This window comes from Trachemys scripta, chromosome 2 (assembly GCF_013100865.1).
Source record: "Trachemys scripta elegans isolate TJP31775 chromosome 2, CAS_Tse_1.0, whole genome shotgun sequence".
NCBI classification, from domain to species: Eukaryota; Metazoa; Chordata; order Testudines; family Emydidae; genus Trachemys; species Trachemys scripta.
In genome coordinates this window covers 261,642,168-261,657,428 of record NC_048299.1, presented here as the reverse complement: position 1 = coordinate 261,657,428, position 15,261 = coordinate 261,642,168, and the positions used below count along the sequence as shown (strand labels likewise).

General features: G+C 42.8%; 1 protein-coding gene across 1 annotated transcript in view; it reads right to left on the bottom strand.

The window, feature by feature from the left end:
- FER1L6 (fer-1 like family member 6) overlaps positions 1 to 15,261 on the bottom strand; it is a 148,221-nt gene that overhangs the window by 57,248 nt on the left and 75,712 nt on the right. Inside the window, exons 14-20 of the mRNA XM_034763575.1 lie at positions 14,312 to 14,432; positions 12,484 to 12,584; positions 11,734 to 11,824; positions 9,996 to 10,115; positions 8,052 to 8,204; positions 1,782 to 1,968; positions 960 to 1,084 (exon numbers count right to left, since the gene is read on the bottom strand). Coding sequence (XP_034619466.1) covers positions 960 to 1,084; positions 1,782 to 1,968; positions 8,052 to 8,204; positions 9,996 to 10,115; positions 11,734 to 11,824; positions 12,484 to 12,584; positions 14,312 to 14,432 — 898 coding nt within the window. The remainder of the gene's footprint in view (positions 1 to 959; positions 1,085 to 1,781; positions 1,969 to 8,051; positions 8,205 to 9,995; positions 10,116 to 11,733; positions 11,825 to 12,483; positions 12,585 to 14,311; positions 14,433 to 15,261) is intronic.

The window sequence follows — 15,261 nt, the reverse complement described above, 5'->3', positions numbered from 1 at the left end:
CTCTGAAACCATCCTTGTGCTCTACGAAACTCCATTCCAAAGGGCCAAACTGACTCATATGGCCACAGCAGCGCTTTGGGATTTTTTTAAAAGTGACCCAGCCTTGATCTTTACACACACAAAAATAGTGGAGGGGATGCAGGATGCAGTATCTGTCCCCCTGCCGGTGGAAATGGCCTAATCTTAAAGTCTAAAGAGGGGTAATTTCAGAGAGATACAACCCAGCCAGCACTTGCTGTTTCGGTCCAATAATCTCAGAGAATCTAACATCCAAAGAGTCAAAACAGATTGGCACTAGTCTAACTGGAGTCTAAAACAGCCTGCAGACCAATTACACTTGGAGAGCAGATACAAGGCTGCATCTGGTGACTCACTCTACATATGCTATGCCATCAAAGCAGCTGTCCCTGATGGTATATTTGTTAATTTAATAACACCAAGAGCTAGAATGGCAGTGGTGTTTCTCTTTAATGACAGGCACATGTCCTCAAAACAGACAGCCGTGCTAGGATTTCTGTTTTCAACCACACTTGGTATTCACATGGCTGGATATTAGTGCTATGATATAATATACATGATGACTGGCACTAAGAGATACTGCAAATAAGTAACCACTCATCTTAATAATACACTAGTCCTTTACATTTCTGGAGCCCCTTCCATCTAAGGATCTCAAAGTGCTTTACAAACTAATGAATTAAGCCTCACAACACCTCAGTATGGTAGTTAAGTAGTTTTTCATTAAGCATTAGCCTCATTTTACAGAAAGGGAAACTGAAACATCTAATATTGGCCACTTGAGAGTGACAGAAGACTGCACTAGATGGATCACTGATCTGATCTGGTAAGGTAACTCCTGATTGCCTTTGAAGAATCAATATTTTTTCCCATTTTCATGACTTTAATGAGACATCTCAGTTCCTTATTTACACAAAGAGAAGGAAGACTTTGCAACTTACCTTGGTGGTCTGGCAGTGTGAAACAAACGTTACTTTGGCAAAGGGATCAGAAAGTCCAGAGCTGTCAGCTGCGATGAGCCCCCTGGCCTGATACATGTGGGCTCTTAACTGGAAGCGGTGCTGAGCTGAGTCAGGACAATGGATACAATGTTATCAGTTTTGGGGAAATGATGCCATGAATACATGGAAAGAGGACCACCCACAAATTCCCAAACCTTGAGCCTCACAGCACTCCAATGAGATAGGAAAGTGCGATCACCATTTTAAAGATGGAGTATCTGAGGGACAGAGAGATTAAATTCACACAAACTCAGTGTCAGAGCCAGGGTTATAACCCAGCTCTGCTAATTTCCAGTCTTTTCTCTCATCACTTGACCATACTGTCTCCCTATGTATAGTTATCATCTAGTATGAATTCGAGCACGTATGCTTTCATCAAAAGATCTAGTGGAAGACTCCTCATTTGGGACATTTAAAACTAGGGAGCACAAACAGTGCAACATGTGCTAAGGGCAACAATCTTGCACTGAGAGGGATATGGAGGGAAGGGCATAATGTAGTGGGTCTTTTCCATCTCTAATATCTATGATTCCATGAGCATCAATGGAAGTTCTAAGCATTCAGCAGCTGGCCAAGGTGGTGCCACAGTCAGTGTCTTTGATCAAATGATGTGCTAAAATGGTAATTTAAGCATTTTGGGGGGGAAATGCAATTACATCAAGTAGATGTTTTGTTGCCCTCCTAATTTAGAGCATCATATGTTTAACGTTCCACACTACCGCTAAGTATCCTTGCTACTGTACTGCAGAAGTATTGTCTTACTTTTGTACACCAGACTGGCAGGTGAAGGAGCAGCATGATGCCCTGTACCAGCTGTGGAGGGCACTTCAGTCTCATGTCCTATAGGTAAGTTCTCCATAATGGTATGGGCATACTTGAGGGAACCAAGCCACAGATAGGTATCTACTTTTGCATGTACATTCCAACCCGGCAGGCGTTTTCCTGGTAACTGAAGAAACATATGTCACCAACAAATACAAAGTCAGAGAGATCACTGAATGTTATTTATAGCTTGGGCAAGCTGCACTGCTGAACAGAGGAGCATCCACTCAGTAGATATGCTGATAAATGATATGCCTATTTAATCACAGAATCATAGAAATGTAGGCAGAAGAGGGGTTAAAGCAACCCGGGGAGGCTGCGTAGGAGGCAGCCGATTAGGAAAGGGCTTGTAGAGACAGCCAATCGGGAGAAGGTTTAGAAAGACAGCCAATCAGGGCCAGGTTGGGCCTTATAAGAAGGGCTGCTGAACAGAGCAGCTTCAGTCACTCCCTGGAGTTTGAGGAGTGAGGACTGGCTGCCCTGAAGGAGGGAGAAGAGACAGCACCATGGTCTGAGCAATGCTGGGCGGGGTCAGGGGAGCATGAGCGAGCGAGCTCCTGGCTGACCACTGCCAAACTGAGCCCATGATACAAGGGCATAGAAGGTGCTAGGGCCATGGGGAAGTGGCCCAAGGAAACAGATGGTGGGGCTTGGAGGTGATGCAGTGTGTGACTGCCAGTCCCCACCCCCATTGACCCCAGTTGCCACTGATGCAGGTGGCTAGACCTTGGACTGCAGCCTACCACTGAGGCAAGTGACTGGACAGAGGACTGCTGGCCTCCTGGAAGGCGGGGAGAGAACTGAGTCGGGCATAGCCGAAGGGCTGTGTCCAGAGGAGGACAGTGCGGTCCTGAGAGCGACACGGGTCCTGATAGCAGAAGTGATGATGGTAAGACGCCACGAGATGAAGGCGCACTGGCAAACCAGAGCTAATTCCCAGGATGGCCAGCAGGAGGTGTTGCAGTAGTGAGTCAAACCTCATTACACCATCCCTGACAGGTGTTTGCTTAACTTGCCAATAAAACATCCAATGATAGAGATTCCACTACCTCCCTAGGTAATTTGTTCCAGTGCTTAACTATCTATACCATTATGAAGTTTTTCCTAATGTCTAACCTAAATCTCCCTTACTGCAATTTAAGCACATTATTTCTTGTCCTTTCCTCAGTGGATAAGGAGAACAAATTATGACCCTCCTCTTTATAACAACCTTTTATGAACTTGAAGACTGTTATCATGTCCCCACACAGTCTTCTTTTTTCCAGACTTAGCAAACCCCAATTGTTTCAATCTTTCCTCATAGGTCATGTTTTCTAGACTTTTAATAATTTTTGCTGCTCTTCTCTGGACTTTCTCCAATTTGTCCACATCTTTCCCAAAGTGTGGTGCCCATAACTGGACACAGCATTCCACCTGAGGATTTATCAGTGCTTAGTAGAGTGGAAGAATTACATCTCCTGTCTTGCTTACAACACTTCTACTAATAAATCCCAGAACGATGTTTGGTTTTTTCAACAGAATTACATTATTGACTCATATTTAGTTTGTGATGCACTATAATCCCCAGATACTTTTCTGCAATACTTCTTCCTAGCCAGTCATTTCCCATTCTGTATTTGTGTAATTGATTATTCCTTCCTAAGTTTAATACTTTTGCATTTGTCCTTATTGAATTTCATCCTGTTTATTTCCGACCATTTCTCCAATTTGTCAAGATCATTTTGAATTTTAATCCTGTCTTCTAAAGTACTTGCAATCCCTCTCATCTTGGTATTGTCACAAACTTTATAAATGTACTCTCTATGCCATTATCCAAATCATTTATGAAGATATTGAACTTAACCAGACTCCAGACAGATCTCTGGGGAATCCCACTCGATATGGCTTTCCAGCAGACTGTGAACCATTGATGACTACTCTCTGAGTATGTTTTCCAACCAGTGCACCCACTTTATAGTAGGTTCATCTAGGTTATATTTCCCTCGTTTGTTTATGAGAAGGTCATGTGAGACAGTATCGAAAGCCTTAATAAAGTCAAGATATATCACATCTACTGCTTCCCCACATTTAAAAAAGCTTGTTACCTTGTCAAAGAAGGATATTATGTTGGTTTGACACGATCTGTTCTTGAGAAATCCATGTTGACTGTTACTTATCACCTTATTATCTTCTAAGATAAAATTGATTGTTTGATTATTTGCTCCTTTATATTTCTGGGTACTGAAGTTAAGCTGCCTGGTCTATAATTCCCTGGGCTGTCCTTATGCCCCTTTTCATAGATAGGTATTATATTTGTCCTTTTTTCAGTTCTCTGGGATCTGTCCCGTCGTCCATGATTTCTCAAAGATAATAGCTGATGACTCAGAGATCTCTTCAGCCAGTCCCTTAAGTATTCTAGAACGTATTTTGTCAGGCCCTGGAGACCTGAAGTCATAATGGGGATGATGACCATGCAACCTAATTGGTACAATGTATTTCAAGATTCTAAGCAAGGAGTAGATAGCAAACCTAGTTGTAAAAGTTTGTTTTCAGTGAGATAGCGCACAAGCCTTTTCATGCTAAATAATAGTTGCAAATTTGCCTCTGGTGTTTGCTATGTTAAATTTCCCAGTCTATGGCGCACTGTCCACCCCATGCTGCTTTCCTACTGTATTATGGCTGCTCCTAAATAAGTCAATATTACTTCATAGGGCAAGTCAGAAAACTTTTGATGAAACATTTTCCAACATAAAATGTTACATTTTTTGACAATACTTTCTACAATATTTTTCTCTTTTTCTATCAAGCTCTGTTTAATTCAGCTTTTTTGCATTGCTTATTCCTAAATAAAATAAAAATAAATAAATTAATGGAGATATCCTATCTCCTAGAACTGGAAGGGACCTTGATAGGTCATCAAGTCCAGCCTCCTGCCTTCACAAGCAGGACCAAGTACTGATTTTGCCGCAGATCCCTAAGTGGCCCCCTCAAGGATTGAGCTCACAACCCTGGGTTTAGCAGGCCAATGCTCAAACTACTGAGCAATCAATTCATGATGTAAAAGTGACTAGACAGTCACTACATTGCAATGTTTTCCTGACAGACCCTAACAATTGATGATTATTTAACTGGTGCCTTTTTGTTTCACCTAGTGTAATAGTGTGTCAGGTATGCAACAACTGTTGTATTTTAAACAGAGGGGAAACATCCCACCTTCTGGGTTATCCATAGTGTTTCCTACTTGTAACTTTCTTTCCAGTGAAAACAGAACTACTTGTACTGTGCCTCTGAGGTTTAATCTGATCTGATAAATAGAATTGCTGTACCAGAGTATCTTAATGACAGTTTCATTTTGTGTTTGAAATGACTACTTCTAAAATGAGTTTTACTTAATTCAAATAAAATAGAACATTTTGCTAGACCTGGAGGAGATTTCTCATGAGCAAGTTCTAAAAAATTCAAGAAGCCTCTTTAAAAAGAATTGTAAGTAGAAATGCACTGAAATGTTATTGCATGCAGTAAGAAGTATCCACAATAAATTACTCTTGATGATTAGCAGAAGGCTGGATACCTCTATCTGCTGACTGGTTTTATTTGTGTGGTTCCAACAACCACCTTAGGTGATGAGTTTCTATAAATTTAATAAGCAATGTTACCATTACTCATTATTCTAGAGTGTCCAGGCTTTTCCTTCAAGCTGTTGCCAATGGACAGTGACTGCATTCCATTGTTGCATACTATTACTGTGCATGTTACCTCTGTATAACACTGCTAAAACTGTCTTGTCAGACAAATATATTATTCAATATTTTATATATCAAACATCTTTCCAGTATGGATCTCAGACATGGACTCTTTATAGATGGCACATTTAACAGCTTGAGCAATTTCATAAGCCTTCCCTCCGCTCAATAATGAGTAAGGCTGCGAATCATTCACGGATGTCACATGACTTTCCGTGACCTCTGTGAATTTTGCAGCGCTGGTGCAGCGGACCCCAGGACCACCCCAGAATCTGGGAAGCCCCGGGGCCAGCCACACCAGCCGCTGCTCTGCCAGCCCCAGGCAGCTGGTCCCCGGCACTGCCCTGGAGCAGTGGTCCGAGACCAGAAGTGGAGGCGGCGGGGCCCTGGGCCATCCCTCGCCTGGACCAGCGGAGGTGGCACCGAGGCCCCGGGCTGCCCCCCACCCGCACCAGCGACAGCAGTGGCAGAGCCATGGGCTGCCCCCCACCCGGACCGGTGTCGGGGCCACCCCCCAAGCGGCAGCAGTGAGTCCCCAGGCCGCCCCCGCCTCCAGCAATAGGGGGACATGGGCCGCCCCCTGCTGAAGCAGGGCCCCGGGCTGCCCCACCCAGCAGATGCATCTAAAAATACTAAAAATTACTAAAAATACCCGTGACTAAAATGTAGCCTTAATAATGAGCATTCTCTGGCAGGACAGAGGGACCAATATTAAGGTCCTTGAAAGGGCAAACACAACAGAGCATTGAGGAAATGCTATTGAGAACACAACTTAGGTGAACCGGACATATCATCAGAATGGAAGATTTGTCTCCCAAAACAGATCTTGTATGGGGAGCAAAAGAAGGAAGTGTTGTCCATATAAGTCCTTAAAGATAACCTCAAGAGCAGTTTCCAGTGGGCTGCAATCCATCCAGATCCAGCTCTAGGCACCAGCACTCCAAGCATGTGCTTGGGGCGGCACTTAACAAGGGGCGGCACTCTGGCTCCTTTTTTATTTTTCCTTGGGGTGCAAAAAGCCGGGAGCCGGCCCTGAGCAGAGGTGAGCTGCGGCGGTGGGGTGTGTGGGGGAGGGTCGCAGGAAGTAACCCTGGGGGGGGCCCCCCAGCTCACCTTCGCTCCACTGCCGCCTGCTCTCCCGAGCCCGCCGCCGCTCGGCTTCTCCCTCCTCCCTCCCAGGCTTGCCTGCGATGGGAGGGAGGGGTAGGAGGGGAAATGTGGCATGCCCAGGGGAGGAGGCGGGGCCAGAGATTTGGGGAAGGGGCGGAGTTGGGGTGGGGCCCGGGGGGGGCGCGGGACATATTTTTTGCTTGGGGCGGCAAAAAACTTGGAGCTGGCCCTGAATCCCTCTCTCAAAGAACTTGAGCAAATGACTCAGGACAGGACACACTGGCAGTCTCTTGACAAGATCAGCATGTAACAGGTTTGAGCAGGATCGATGAAATCGTCTCCAGACTGCACGTGAAAAGCACCACAGAGCTGCATCGTTAAACATCATAGATATGGACTTCCCATGCCCTTAGTGTAGCCAACTCTGCATCAGGGTTCAGACTTCAGAGTCATATGTGTAGCCATAGCTGAGAATTGCTACAATATTGTCATCATCAGCAATGGACTACCAACATGTATCTCACACGCACATTTTAAATTGGAGTTATAAACAGCAATGTTTATATTCTGTCTGAATCTCTGCACTTCCTCATTGTCTGAGCGTGGTGAATGTCAATCGGTTGGAGTTTTCCTTGGAGTTTTCAAATGCTGCTTAATAATGAATTTGTCAGAGAAGAAAGGTTTAGTGATGTTCTACCAATTTACATCTATTTGTGTGTGTGTATATATATATATATATGCACAATTTGGATTTATGGTACACTTTGCAGAAGCAGGAAGCCAGGGGATTAATTACTTAGACACCATGATGATGAGCATGGTATTAAAAGCAAAACAGACTGGTCGAGAATATAGATAAAATAGATATAAAAGGGGGCCACTAACCTGAAAAGGTAGAGAAACACTGATCTATATAATCTAAGACACAATTTTTCTATAAGAGTAAAAATGTAGCCATGACAACGATGCTAAGCCAATAGAATTTATTTGTGTGTGTATTTTGAGAATTTAACAGAGCATACTTAACCTGGAAGGGTGAGGCTGTGAGGTGAAGTTGGGGAGTGAGATTTCATTTGCTTTAGATTGCAATAAAGGTTGCAACACTTTTGCCCCCCGAATTGCCTTTTGTGACTCCTTAGGGGTCGTGACCCACTGGTTGAGAAATATGGATCTAAATCCTTCAGATAAACCCACAGATTCCTTGCAGCTCGGATTTCAGATGTCTGGTATCTCAAATGAAATCATCTCCTGCATAATTTCACTCTGCATATATTTAAGGTAGACGTGTGTGGGCTGAGTGAAACATGGATAAAAATGGTGCCCATGGAGTTATCTGCTCAAAACATCTTTGTAAATGATCAAAATGTCTCAGACTTACTTTCAGGAAATGGGTTTTAATCTTCCCACAGTCTTTGCCTCTCTGTTCATTCACTGGGGAATAGAACACATCTTTTGCTGGGATTCTTGCATATGCAACTCTTTTGTTGTTGCTGAGCATCCAGATGAACACATCAGGCACGGTATGCTGCGGCTATTAAAATGACATGGAACAGAACTTGTATGCTTTGAACACTAGAGCTATATTAACAAATGTTCTTTTTATGAGAAACGATCATTAATTTTTGTTAAACAACAGTTAACAAGAGCTGACTCCTTTCAACAATTTGACAAGACAAAGCCAGCCTTTCCTGAGAAGAGACAGCCAAGTATCATAATCTAGAGAATCTATCAATTCACACCTAAAAATCCATATACCAGACTGTGATATACATATCTGCCCAAACCTCAGTTCCTGAGCACAGTCAGAGTTTGTTCCTTTTAAGGTTTTAAGCTTTTAAGGAGCTTAAACTCTGTTCAAACTATCAAAGTGAGGGTTAGTAGGTGACTTGATCATGGGCTATAAGGGCCTACACAGGGGAAAAGTATCACATACTAAAGGATCTTTAATGTAGCAGATAAAGGCATAACCAGCTGCAGTGGATGGAAGTTGAAGCTACAGAAATTCAAACTAGAAATAAGTTGCAAAGTTTGAACAGAGAATCTTACTGAGGGACATAGTGGATATACACCATCACTTGAGGTCTTTAAATCAGACTGGCTGTAATTCTAACAGAAATGTTTTAGCTCAACCAGAAGTTATGGGACTTGATGCAAAAATCATTGGGTGAAAAATATATGGGCCCTTGCTATGCAAGAAGTCAGACTGAACACTCATAATAGCGCCTTCTAATCTTAAAATCTATGGGCTTGATATTCATTTACCCTAAAGCCTTAGGGAAAATGAGAATCAGAACCCACCATTCTACTTTCCATGAGGTCATGATTGAATAAGCTTTCCCGGGCACATGGAATAGCAGCACAGACACTGTCTGGCTGAGACTACAACAGGGCTCATGCACTACCCTCTTTTGTGTGAGAGTGAGAGATTCGCCATGGATCATCCATGTAATCACAGATCCACTGGTCACAATCCCCCTCTTCCACAACCCCTCACGCTAGTGCAAGTGAAGCCTGCAGAGGCACAGCTGTGTGGCAGGCAGAGGGTGTAGAAACCCTTTGGGATACCCGTCCTATATACTACTCCTCCATCGTGTACCTTTCATTTAGGTGCTGCTTTTGCCCTAGATTCATTGTTTACTTTCAGATGAAATTTCACCATGGAGGTCTAATATTCTTTATTTAGGCAAATGCATGTACAGTGTATCCAGTTTGCCCCTGGCCACAACCCCATTTCCCAGGACATTCCCAAGCCAAGGGCTGTACGTGAGGCAGAGGCACCGACTTTCTGATTATCCTGGGGGTGCTTGAACCTGTTCCACCCTAGGCCATGCTCCCACTCCACCCCTTCCCTCAAGGCCCCCACCCACTTCTTCCTGCCCCCACTCCACCTCCACCCTGCCTCTTCCCACCCTGTTCTGCCCCTCCCCTGAGCGTGCCCTGCCCCTTCCCCCCGTGCCTCCTGCACGGTGCAGAACAGCTGATCACCAGCAGGTGAGAGGTGCTGGTGGAGGGGGAGGAGCTGATTGATGGGGCAGGAGGTGCGGGGGGGGGAAGAGAGGAAGGAGCTGATTGGCAGGGCCACCAATGGGTACTGAGCACCCACTTTTTTTTTTTTTTTCCCCATGGATGCTCCAGCCCTGGAGCACCCATGGAGTCGGCGCCTATGAGGAGATATAGAGTAGTGGGGATCACCAGCTAGTCAGTCTGGTCAGGATCTAACCCAGAGTTTTACTGATTATACTGTATTATAAGGATTTGTGTCATCTTAGTTAAAACATTAGATACTGTGACTAGATAAAGTCCTGTGTCAGTGGTGAATTACCTCATCAATCAAGAATCGAATTTTCTCTACAAAGTTCTGTGTTTCACGCATCAGTTCATCTACTGACATCTTTTTTTTCTGTTGCTGAACAATTCCACTGGCATCAGAGGACATTGCTTCCTGGAACAGGAGTAGACAATAGATAAGTATTTCATATACACTTCCGAGTTCATGAAAAACGTATTTCAAACTATCCAACTGGGCATGCAAAGGGAAATAGCTACTCAGGTTCACTCTGGAAAATTCCCCCCCCCCAGATTTCAAAGCAGAGGACAAATTAACTTTCAGGAAATGATTCCAGCTATACAAAATGTGCATTTTCTCCACTCTGTGTGTGTTTATACAGTGAAGGTCCCCAGAAATTTGTGTTTACTACTCCTAGTACAATGGGGCCCTGATCCTGATGGAGGGCTTTGATCAATGCTGTACTACAAACAATGGCATAAAAATAATACATACATTTACTGTGCAACCACAAGGTATAGTAGAAAATGCAGGCCCATTAGGATATGTAAAGATCCCTCCGTATATTTACTGCATAATAATGATATTTTATGATGATACTAATATGATCCTGCTCCTGAAAGATGGTGTTAATTTCACTGAGTATGCTCTAATAAATTTGTTAGTCTCTAAGGTGCCACAAGTACTTCTGTTCTTTTTGCAGATACAGACTAACACGGCTGCTACTCTGAAACCTGCTAGTATTTATCGACCGTCTGGATCAGTACCCCTATGTGTATATATTAAAAATGGATCCTCTCATACTGAGAAAAGATGGTCCACTGGGTAGGTTGGTAACTGAGGCCTCAGAAGACTTAGGTTCAGTGCCCTGCTCTGCCACTGGCTTTTTGTGTAACCTTGGGCAAGCCACTTAGTTTCTCTGTCTCAGCTTCTCAATGGATCTGTGCCTCAGTTCCCCATTTGTAATATGGGGGTCAGAGTATTTCCCTACCTCACAGGACTGTTGCAAAGAGACATACATAAAGATTGTGTGGCACTCAGATGCCATAGTAATGGGAGCCATACAGGATAGCTAGAACACCGATGTATATTCATATAATCTAGGGGGAGATAACAAATGCATGGATATTTAATTCTCTTTAGATATTCTGTGCCAGAACCTCACTTACAGTGCTCATTTTTATGCTGCTCTGACTTAAAATGGATGCAGATGTGACAGAGCAGTGTAAATGAAAATCAAACTCAGACTAGCACTACTAACTTTGAAAAACCAAACAAGAATATTTTTAAATATTCACACACGTATCTATATCTATCTATAGCTATTTCTATATCGAGAGAGACGTGTAAAAAGAGCAAAACTATGATGGGCCTGATTCTTCTATAGCTCAGGCCCAGATCCAGCAAAGCAATGGGCTAAATCAGTGCCTTACAACTAGTGTAAATCAGAACTAACTCTACTGAACTGTCAGGAGTTACACTACTGTAAAATCAGGGTAGGTATGAAGGAAAACAAAGCTTTCTGCTGTAATTGCTTATTTCATGTTACATATTGAAAAGAATATGTTCAAAATTACTTTAAAGTAGCTTAAAATGTTTTGCTTAATACAGTAGCCTTTAAAAAAAACAAAAAGATCTTGGATGTAATTTTCACATGCATTATGAAGCACTCTGGCACCAAAAACGAAATCCAAATTACTACACATACACTGCATATGCTTAAGATTAACTCATTATATATTGTGCCAATGCTTAAAGAGAGAGCCGTTCATACCAGTTCTTGCCTACACATCATGAGTCTTTTTTTGTCCAAAGCAGTCTGGTTCATCCCTTGGGGCTTCTTTTCGGCATTAGCGATGAAGGCTCTGAGATCAGGGGATAGGGATACAGAAGTATTTGTTATGAGATTATCTTATTAAGATGGCTGCTAATATACACTGCAAGTAAATTATTATCTGACACAGTGCATGAAGCAGAAGATGGTGATGCTGGAACTGAGAGTCTAATATAAATGTTGAAGACACCACCTATATTAGAGAGAGTTAAGAAGTACATACAATTTATACTGTAATGTTCAGACATAAATTAATTCACTCTTGGGTTTTGCCTGTATTTTGGGTCCAATCCTGTCCATCTTACTCAGGGCACAATGGGAGTTCTGCTTGTACAAGAAGATCCTCTGTATTCATTTTAATTTTGCATGATTTTTATAATGTGTCTGTCTTGCACCTTATTGCTTCTCAATTATTCCTATATAAATGTTTTATTTTGAGAGTCCAGAAAGCCTAAGATCGAATCCAGTAATTGACAGATGGAAAACAAATCCCGGAAATTAAATAAAATTATATTGCATAAAACAGGAGCCAGAGGTTGTAAAATTCTTTGCTTTTACCGCAGAATACAAAGTACAACAAATTAAGCTCATTTTATTTTTCATGCATCTTGCCAATTTATGGGTCCATAGCCTGGAAATTGCTATCAATGTATAAAGTACACTTCATGCTCCTCTAGTAAATTGGGTTACCTGCATTGATTGATAAAGGCATATAGAATGTTGTTCATTTTCTCTTCTGATGCAGTCTCTGAAACCTTGATCAAATCCTTTACTTCCTCTAACCCTTCTTCCTAAGAACAATATGTGAAAAAAACAGTTGTGTAAAGAAGAGCTGTCAGTGTAATAATTTGTACTCCTGTTATTTAGAGTCTAGCCAGTAAGAGGAAGACAGGTGATCTTGCAACTTGAAAAGTCTGAGCTTTGACATACCGCTAAGCTTGGAGCATGCAAAGGAAGGACCACAAGTGTTTGACTCTGTTTGGGCCTTTCTACGCCTAAACTATTGATTTAGGGGCCATATTCTTTACCTAATTTGTAAATGTAAGTGAGTGGGGAGTATTCTCTAGTGGTTAGATTACAAGACTTGTGGTTTCCTGGATTCTATACATAGCTCTGCCGTTAGCTAGATGATTGTCTTAGGCTAGTCATTTAGGACATAATTGTTAAATTTGGGTGCCTAAAATAACATACTTACGTTCATATATAAGGCCCAATGCAATGCCCAGTGACATCAATGGGGATTGGATTGAGCCCTCAGGTGTTTAATTAAGTGGCTTGATTTTCAGAGATGACCTCTGTGACAGCTGTAGGTGCTTAGACACTCTGAAAAGCAGCATATACTGACTGCAATGAGCTATCCCATTCGGGAGACAGGCTGTGCCATCAGGGCCGGCTCCAGGGTTTTGGCCGCCCCAAGCAGCCAAAACAAAAAACAAACAAACAAACAAAAAAGCCGCGACCGCAATCGTGATCTGTGGTGGCAATTCGGCGGGAGGTCCTTCGCTCCCAGGCGGAGTGAGGGACTGTCCGCCGAATTGCCGCTGAATACCTGGACATGCCGCCCCTCTCCAGAGCAGCCGCCCCAAGCACCTGCTTGAGAAGCTGGTGCCTGGAGCCGGCCCTGTGTGCCACTGCACAAGGGTTAAAGCAAAAGGCAAAGTAATCTGCTGTGTTTCTAAGACCTTCCACTCCCAATACAGCACAGCTCCCTACATGGGTTTCTTCTCTCCTGCTGTGCCTGCACAATCTGTGAGCTCCCTTGCTTCAGCTGCAGTGGAGAGAGCCATCTACTCCTTTCATTTACCTGCAAGTAGGGAGGAGGGAATCTGTCCTTCATTGACTCTCTGTGCAGGCCTGCTTATCAGATATGCTGGTGGAGCTCCCTGAATGAAGGACTGTGGGAAGAGTCCCTTTCCCTAATGTACTCTTATTGGAGATATGCCACCCCAGTCAATTAGCCAATCCAGAAGAAATCCTTTGCCCTCTACACACTCAGTGTGATCTGGAACATCATTCAGAATGGCTGTACTGCAGTATATATAGCAAAAGGATTGGGGGAGAGTCCGGGACTTATCCCCGGCAAGTGAGCAAGTTCAGGCTGCTGCATAATGCCAAGACTGGCTTTACGTAACTGCGTCCTCAGGGGGACAGGGTGAAGCTGCCTATGGTAGCACAGGAATGTGCTGGGGTCTCTACAGGCCAGGAGCTACATAGGCTTATTTGGACAGGATAGACACCAGAGTTGGTTGGGAAAGGAATTTTTTCCCATAGAAAATTTAGACAAAAATAACAAAATATAGCTTTTGTCAAACTTTTCAGTGGAAACGAACACTTGAAATGCTTTTGGTCTTTGACTGAAAATTTTCAGTATTCTGAGGGGGCAGAAATTGAAAATTTCTGAGGAAAACAGACACTTTCCACAGAGGTTTTTATTTAGTCAAAAACCCAATTTTCCATCAAAAAAGGTTTTGACAGATACTTTCCAACAAATTCTAACCATATGTAGCACCAGGCTTACCAACAGATCTGCCATTTTCTCTAGGACATTGGACAAGTACAGTCGGAAGGTCTGATCTCCCCAGTAGCTCTTTATATAGACACAGGGCTTCTTCTGGTCATACGGCAAGTAGTGATAGTTCCTGTGAAAATTCATTAAATGCTGTGAGCAGTCTGGAATCAAATGTAAATAACAGGCCAAATCTTTGGGTTCCAGGATTATATGGGTGTACTTCACTCTGTTGTCAATGGACTGGCCACCCATTGATACACCATTTCATCTCTGAGTGTGAGTGTAAGAGTAGCGTTTGTGTAAGTAGTAATTGCATACCTGTTTGCTTAACTAAACATTTTTCTTTTTAATAAAGTTGGGTTGTATCATTCAGAGTGTCACCTACTGGTTCACTACTAAATACATTTTCTGTAACTGACCTAGACTTGCACCTGAAAACTAAGCTGGGTTTTATTGCACCCTTATCTTTAACAACATCATATTAATTGGGAACATTTCAACATAATAAGGTCACAAAAGGCCAACTGGCCCACACTATTGGGGAAAAGAAAAAATCCATCCATACACTCATCCCCCCAGGGAATTTATATGATGGGAACTCATTGAATTACGATTCCCAGAGCTTCTTGACCCTTTCAAGGGTTGCTGGTATTGTGTTTTGTTTTTGTATTTGCAGAGAAGACGATTTGGCCCTATTGTGATAGAGAACACTGTACTCTTAGAAGAATGAGACTTGACATCCTATCATTAATTTCGCTATGAGGAGCTGAACAGAGTCATTTTTTCATGGTTAGTTTGTCCTTGTTATACATTGTTATATTAAATATGAAATATTCCTGGCAATTTACTGGTGCCTGTTTGCACGGGTGGGAGGAGTTGCATATGACTGGTTGGGAAAACCATTTTCTATACTTTTGTTAATCTGCCAAATTGGATTTTTTGTTTCTGTTTTTACTGTT